This window comes from Rhagoletis pomonella, unplaced genomic scaffold (genome assembly GCF_013731165.1).
Source record: "Rhagoletis pomonella isolate Grant_MI unplaced genomic scaffold, Rhpom_1.0 Rhpom_scaffold_00004, whole genome shotgun sequence".
NCBI lineage: Eukaryota > Metazoa > Arthropoda > Insecta > Diptera > Tephritidae > Rhagoletis > Rhagoletis pomonella.
The window spans coordinates 1866145-1874253 of record NW_023458558.1 but is presented as its reverse complement, the minus strand read 5'-3'; the positions used below and the strand labels follow the sequence as shown (position 1 = coordinate 1874253).

At 35.0% G+C, this 8109-nt stretch overlaps 1 protein-coding gene across 2 annotated transcripts; it reads left to right on the top strand.

The window, feature by feature from the left end:
* The first annotated feature begins 3003 nt into the window (after window positions 1–3003).
* On the top strand, window positions 3004–6925 carry LOC118736793 (STAM-binding protein-like). Of its 2 annotated transcripts, XR_004992770.1 has the most exons (7): window positions 3004–3287; window positions 3709–4248; window positions 4361–4676; window positions 5378–5490; window positions 5559–5661; window positions 5727–6669; window positions 6709–6925. XR_004992770.1 is itself a non-coding variant. In XM_036466828.1 (6 exons), the coding sequence occupies exons 1-6, from the start codon at window positions 3172–3174 to the stop codon at window positions 5787–5789; spliced, it is 1251 nt and encodes a 416-aa protein (XP_036322721.1). In that variant the 5' UTR covers window positions 3004–3171; the 3' UTR covers window positions 5790–6787. The 2 variants fall into 2 exon arrangements, 1 of the variants encoding a protein (XP_036322721.1); XM_036466828.1 differs by having other exon boundaries at window positions 5727–6787.
* Window positions 6926–8109: the final 1184 nt, after the last annotated feature.

Genomic DNA, 8109 nt, shown 5'->3' with positions numbered 1-8109 from the left:
GTGTGAATATTTTTCACACCACTTAAAACTCGGAGCGATAAAAATAGAAATCATGCCATCAATACAAATAAACTATTTTACAAATACGGCACATCGTCGCCTGGGTAAAAGATTGTCGTAAGCGCGATTTTTATTTTTAGATGAAGTTATATAGTTTTAAATAAGGTCTCTCGATTGGTGCTATCAGTTTTCGGATATCTCCTTTAGTTTCCGAGATATTGACCACAATTTTTTCGATAATTTAGTAAAAATTTAGTTAGTAATGCAGCCATATTAAACTAATCAATATATTAAAAATGGCGTTCTCCATGGCGGATATCTCCTTTAGTTTCCGAGATAATGAGTAAAAAGTGTCGTTAATTTGGTAGAAATTTTGATCCCATTTTGTCGTATTTCATACAAAGTGGCTGTCAAATTGTGGACAAATGACGCTTACGACAAAATTTTACTAAAGCAAATCCTTCATAAACTCAAAACTAATTAACAATAAATATTAAAAATTAAATAATTTAAGAATTTTGTGAACTAGTAGTAACATTTTCAGAGACTTTGGAGAAAATCTACCTTAGCGTTTTTGAGAAATTGCATTCCAAACTTCTATCGCGATTTCCCGCAAACTGCCGAAATTAACATACGACAATCTTTTACCCAGGCGACGACATGCAAATTCATGAGTACGCCGGACATGTGAGGGATTTGTGGTGAAGAAAATGTAAATAACGCTCGGAGTGCTCCTAAAAAATATAACTCCTCTGAGCAAGAGAGTGATTTGATGGCTTTACGAGCTAGGTGTTTTAAAACTTGCAAGTGTGTAATCATATTATTTTAATAAATAGAACACAATAAATATTTTACTTTTATTTTTGCCACTCCGAATTTAGTTTTGGAACTTACCCGCCATGCAAATTAACATCGTTACATCTAATTGTCACATTTTTTACGAGCTTTGGGAATAAATATGTTAGAAATGTAGCAGTAGGGGATCCACCGAAACCAGTAAAGTGTTGAAAGGGGTCTACGAGAAAAGATTGAGAACCTCTGACCTAGATGATGAAGTTTAACGAATAACAGACGAAGTAACGAGTAAATGACTTATGCCACTTTTAGCATAAACGACTCATATGTATGTCCATCTTTAGAGTGAGTTTGTAGAAAAACTAAATCAGCTAAAAATCTATGATTTCTGTATTTATTATTAGAATCGCTAAAAAAATAAAACAAAATTTTTTCGACCCGAAAGCTCCATTTAACTTTCCCTGTCTGTTATTTATGTGGTTCGGCTTAACTCATTTTGTTACGGAAAATACGTTGGAACGCGCGTATACGTATGTACATACATTAGACCGTACCACAAAAAAGGTACTCCGTACACCTCTGAGGCTAAAGTATTTCGGCAATTTCGAAAAAAATTTCTTTGCTTTTCATATCTTAAGCATTTACAATCGAGGGGAAATATTTTTTTGTTCAAGTTCCCCATTCTAGTACTTGCCCACCAGATCTCAGCTCTTATCACTCTAAAAGCATACATAGACGACAGCGTTGATCCGCATTAACGGCGCAGTTAATCCGATTAAAATTGTGCCTATATATAAGTACAATATTTTTTAATGTTGTTGTTTTTTAGTTAGTTGTTGTGGACCTTTTTAATAAGGTTAAGCTCTAAAATTTTTAATTACCTAATAATATAATAAATACGTGAAATAAAATACAACAAAATAAAATGTATAAATCAAATAAAACAAAAAATTAAAAAGGAAAATTTAAAAAATACATATAGTAATTGCTGGAGCCGTGAATCGAACCTGGGACCTGGGCTAGCGCGGATTCCAAATTCGCTTGCTTCGCTTGTTTACTTGTGCAATAGAATCAAGTTTCTCGCTCGCATAAATCTTAAGATTTTCCCGAAATATTTTCCCAGAGGCAACTTTTTTGGTGATGCCGCCTAATGTACACACATACATCAGTATCTGTTCACAGGACATAAGCACCAAATTCGCGCACCTTCTTCAAAACAGGCTCAATTCAAACAAAAAAAGGTAGTTTTTTCTGCATAAATATGTACATTTGAAGGCCTCTGAAAATATTGACGTCATTATTGATAGGGTGGGCGATTCTGGAAGTGGCTATTTATCTAATTTTCCGATGGGCGCCGTCACTTCACTGCTGGTGAAAGTAAGTGGTGCATTATTTTTGATCGGTTTGTGCAGCCTTCTGGTCACTCGACGTTTGACCCAATATACCGAAGGATGCAATATGAATTGCCGGCTAAAATAGATCGCGCATTTCTTCGAATTCGACGAGGCGCTATGGTTCTCATCTAAAGAAAGTATGAAATTTGAAGACATCCTAGACACTGGACTGTAGGGCAAATAAAGGCTGGTTTTCATTATGGCATATTTTGACAACAAAATTTGTCGACATATTTAGACACAACTTTCTTTCCTTTATCCCAAAAACTTACAAATAGCCGCTTTAGTAGCGCATGTACACGCCTGAAGGCCTATTCTGACCTAAATCAATCAAAGGTCATTTTTAGTCCCATTTGACAATTTGTTTTCACTCATTTGACCGCAAATGCCATTGAATTTGACTTAGTGAAAATAAGCGTTAAAATTAATAGAAAAATTTTACGAATTTGAGGATAGCTAAGTAAAGTGCTAATTTTAAGTTTAAGATAATACATAATACGTATGACTTTTTTTAATTTCTTCCTTTTGACCACTCTTCTTTAGAATTGTTTATTCTTCAAAATGAAAGTGAAGCTTATTCTCTCGTGCCTACAAGTAAATATATTAGTACGGTAAAGGAAAAAGAAAAAAATTACCAAAAATGCATCTGATCAAAAAATGATTGTACCCAAAATCTAGTGACTGTACCTAATGCACCTTTAAGTCATCAAACGTCGAAAAAAGGTACAATTGTACCTACTTTTTCATCCCTGGTTCATACTCTTTTTCGTTCGAAATTACCCAATTACCTTCAAATAAAAGGGCGATACACAACACTGGGTTGTGCAACATTGTCCGATCAGCTGAGTTGCGTTGTTGACAGTAGTGATAAATGTTTGGAGGTTTTCAATTGCGAAAGTCGTGGAAAACTAAAGGAATTGTAAAAATTTTTTAATGCAGCATAAGTTAATGTTACAACTGATAGCATAAAAAGGCAACGACAATGGCGAAAGCGGTCAACAATATGGGAATGTCGATTGTGGAGCCTCATGAGCGGATTCGCTTCCTATCCAATTACGGAAATATAATTGAAGTGGACGCCAATGTGCCAGTTACACGGTGAGTCAGTTTGAGCCATGCATTTTAGTAAGGGCAGGAGATTTGAGAATATTTACTAACCCGTATTAAGCGCTCCATACGTAATAGATTTAATAAAATAGTATAGGTAACCACGTTCGGAAGTGTTTCGACATGTCCTTGAATATCGTAAATAATGTACGTGTCCTTCTGGCTGCATGTTTGTATTATTGTTTTGTTGTACTTTTTCTTTCCATTGCATTCCTATACAGTTAGCAAAAGTAAGTTATGCGGGCGGGAGAGTTAATACAAGGACTCAATTTGAAAATATGGCATATATTTTGAGGATTTTGGTAGGGTGTTTCTAATAAACTATGTATTAAAATTAACTACTATATGTCATTGAAGTTCATAACTATAATTACTTATATCTGTATGTATTTATACATATACATTCCCGCAGATACTATCGCTCGGGCACTGAAATGCTTCGCATGGCAAATGTTTATCTCGCTGAGGGAAATCACGAAAACGCCTTTATTCTCTACATGAAGTATATGACGCTATTTATCGAGAAAATTCGGTCACATCCAGAATATCCTAAAATAAAGTCTGAGGTAAAAGAAATTAATAAACGGATTAAAGATGAAATCATGCCGACCACTGAGAAATTGCGCGCCAAACTGCTTGACCGATACCAAAAGGAGTATGAACAGTTTCTTGCAAACAAGGAGGCCGAAAAAGCACGAGAATTGGAGCGGGAACGTAAAAAACGAGCAGCCGTAACTGAGGGCGGAAGTGGAAGAGGCGTAGGTTCCTATATACCAACTAATCTTCATGTTCAAATAGATCCAAGTATGCAGCCCAGTGCACCGGATGTTGGACTTTTGGATAAAGTTGTTTATCCCAATGATTTCCCAACTGGCGCAAATCGTTCAAACTTGCCCAGCTCAGGACTGCTCTTGCCGGGAGACGCGGACAAAGAAGGCGCAAAATCAATAAGGTTTGTTTGCTTGTAGGCAAATACAAATTTTCAATTACTTTGTTTTTGTGTCAAATATTAGTTTATTCACTTGAAATTTTTTATATATAAATGTCTTATTTTCCTGCTGTAGTAAACCGCCCAGCTTTGATCGTAGTCAGAAGCCGCAATTCGAACGCTCCGACTCCCTACTGGCGGGATCATTGCGCACTGTAATGATTCCTGGAAACACAATGGATGTATTCTTGCAACTGGCGCAAAGCAATACTACGAAGAATATCGAAACTTGTGGTATCCTAGCAGGACATTTGGCGCAAAATCACTTATTTATAACACATATTATCATACCAAAGCAACAGGGCACACCTGACAGTTGCAATACCATGCATGAGGAGGAGATTTTCGACGTGCAAGACCAGCAAAATCTCATTACACTCGGTTGGATTCATGTAAGGAGAAGTATTAAATTTGATATTTAACATTTCGGCAAAATAATTCAATAATTTTTCACATACTCGGCTGTTTCATTTTATTGCAAATAGATAAATCGCCTACCATTTTTAACCGACCGCATAACTTTGGACCACGTCAACCAATTTCGATAATCTTTTTGCGTCGGAAAGGTAGTGTCTCAGAGGTGGTCCCATACTAATCTGGTTTAGATCCGATCATTGGATCATGAAATATATACATATATTTTTTTTAAGTCGTTTTTGTTTTTGTTAAAAATTACTTGTAAAATAATTAACTATCGTGTCTTTCGAGCCGTAATGTAATAATTTATAGTCATCCTAAATTTTTCATCTTAAATATTGCGTGTACAATGGATCTGGACTTTGACACTTACATTAAGGTCGTTGCTTCCTTTTATTAGTTATAAAATTCAGAGAATACAGAGAATAAATTAGCATCGATACATATCTGGGATTGGTTAGTTGCTCTTTTGTCATGTGCACAATATTTATTTCTCGAATCGCTGGAAATAAACGTTGATCATAGTTTTGGAAAGAAAGCAATGCAGTCGCTCCCCATAAATAAAAGTGTCGGTTCGGTATCGTAGCCCGGGCTATGTTTTTATCTACCGCTAATCGTTAAATATTATTTATTCATATATTCATGATTCCTACTGGATTTTATTTTTCACTTGTAGACTCACCCCAGCCAAACAGCATTCCTCTCATCAGTGGATTTGCATACACATTGTTCGTATCAAATGATGATGCCCGAAGCAATTGCAATTGTCTGTGCGCCTAAATATAAAACGTAAGTCAACTCTAATCGGTACATTTGATTAAGACTAATTTCCAAAATCTCAAAATTTTCTATTACAGCACTGGTTTCTTCATCCTTACACCGAACTATGGTTTAGACTATATTGCACAATGCAGGCAAACTGGTTTTCATCCACATCCTAATGAACCACGCTTATTTATGGTAATAAAACCTTTATTAATGAGTTAATCTGGCGCAACTTTATATACATTCTTCACCATTAACAGGAAGCGCAGCACATTCAACTCGATAGCCAGAGGAAGATAGAAGTAGTGGATCTGAGAAGATAGTATGTGGAGTTTTACGTTTGAGAAGGCCTTATAGACACTATATTATACATACCTAGGAAAAAGATGGCGTAATGATCGCTAAGCGAATTTAAAATAAATGGAAAGATGCAACAAAGGCAAATATGGGAAAATTATAAAAAGTTCCTTTTGCAATACCACAGATGTGAAGAAGATAAATCACCAAACATGCATTTGCACATTTTGTAATTATGTATGTGCATCAGCATTCGCAAAATCAAAGAAGAAAATTTACTTTACTACGCTATAAGGCAATACTTTTGTAACAAATATGCTAGCACGCTGCATCCAGATCGCGAAATTAACATAATAAATATTGAGACATCTTGCTGCATAAATTTAAAGAAAAAATATTTTTAGACAATTTTGCGCTGGAAAAGAAGAATTCTAGACAGGAGAGATTTTAGTGTAAAGATTTATAAAATGAAATTGAATATAGAAACAGAGTCAAACAAATTATTGCTGTGATTTGCAATAAATGTTAAACAAACGTTAGCAAAGCCTACTTTGCTTAGCTGCAGTTGTACCTTTCTTTGCCGATGTCGCTTTTTTCAATGTTGTTATTCAGTTTATTTATATATCACCCCTATTTCGAGTTTCGACTATTAGTAGATAAACGACTATTATTCGATTAGCGCTTTCCATGGTATTGTGAATGTGGATTTCCCGTTCAGTTATAACTTTTTGTTTGTAGAAGGATGAGCGACTAAATATAATTAAGACTCACTTATTGAACGAGGAGACGACATTGAAAATACCATGGATAATCGAAAATCGAATAATAGTCGTTTATCTATTACTAGTCGAAACTCGCAATAGGGGTGTATACTTTGTCTCGTTGTACAAGATGATTTCACTATAAGTGCATTTTTACGCTTAGATGATGTCATTGAGGGCTTAGTAAGCAAACTTAGTTTACTCTATTTACCAAAATAGTTAAAACAAACAAATAAATAAATCATGAAATGAACAACTTGTTATTAGTTCTAGCAGATATTAGTTATACTAAATTATTGTGTATTAAAAAAGTTTAATTAAGTGCATAAAAAAATAAATACAAATAATGTTAACTAAACACCCAAAAATATGTGGATTCCCACAACAAAACGCGATAATTTCAATTTTTTGTTTAAATATATATTTTTTTTTTTGCATCTGATAGAATCGAATATTAGGTATTAGATATAACACAGGGCGAAACTGATTTTGGTACGGCAAATGTTATAGCTGTTTTTGGGAGACATTTGTGCTGGTTACGAATCCGTAAGTTTAAAATTTCCATCAGCTCGAGATTTTGTTAAACGGTGACAAAGTGTCAAAAAATCGCTCTTTTGCAATGTTTGGAAAGTTCTAGCAAAGAGACAAGAGGTGATAAAATCTTTTTAGGCTTAAATTACAAGAACTTTCGATTAGTGTCCCTGAAAGTACTAGCCCTACACCTAGACCTGATGGTCGCTTATAGTTATTTATTGAACACTAAAAAAATACTGGAATGTTGTGCTATTGAAAAAAAAATTCCAAAATCAGTTTGCTGTTGAATATACGACCTTAGGGTCAAGTTGCAGGGGTGAAATTTCCAGAGATTGTAGTCGAAAGATCAAGCCTTAATATAAGAAAAAAGTTAAAGGTTCTATCACCTTTTGTTTAATTGCATTAGGTACTCAAACTTCGCCAAAATCAGTTTTTGCTGTTGAATAAATGACGTTTAAGTGACAATCAGATCAAGGCGGTTGGATGATATTTTCAGAGATAGAAGACGAGAGTTCTAGCTATATTTTGAGCCTAAGTGGCAGAGCCTCGTATGTGAGGTTGCCAAGATTTTATGGTAGAGAGTAGAGCTAGTCCTATTTCGAAACGGGGTTCTCTTTTATCCCTAATTATCTCTTCTTCTTATATCTAAGTTTCGATATTTAAGTATAAATGGATAAGGGCTTGATGCCAAGAGCTTCCAGTGAGCAAATATATTTTTTGGCACAAATGTCAATTACGAGGTTTTGCAGAACGACGATACGCGGTTTTGTACTTTAAACGACGATATGTATTAAAGTGCAAGTATTAAGTTGCTAAAAAAAAAATCAGTACAGCGCCTTCTTCTTGACCTGCAGGCTATGTCGGAGTCACAGCCGCTAAACTTACACGTAGAATACGTGATATTATCAAAGAACGTATCAAAGAACTTTTTATATTAGCCAAAGAACGTGGATAACAAGATGGGACAACTCGTTATAATTATAGCAAAAGTGAGTAACAGGGGCGTGCCTTCTCTTTTCATCCAATTAACAAAGGTACTAGAGCAACTGTT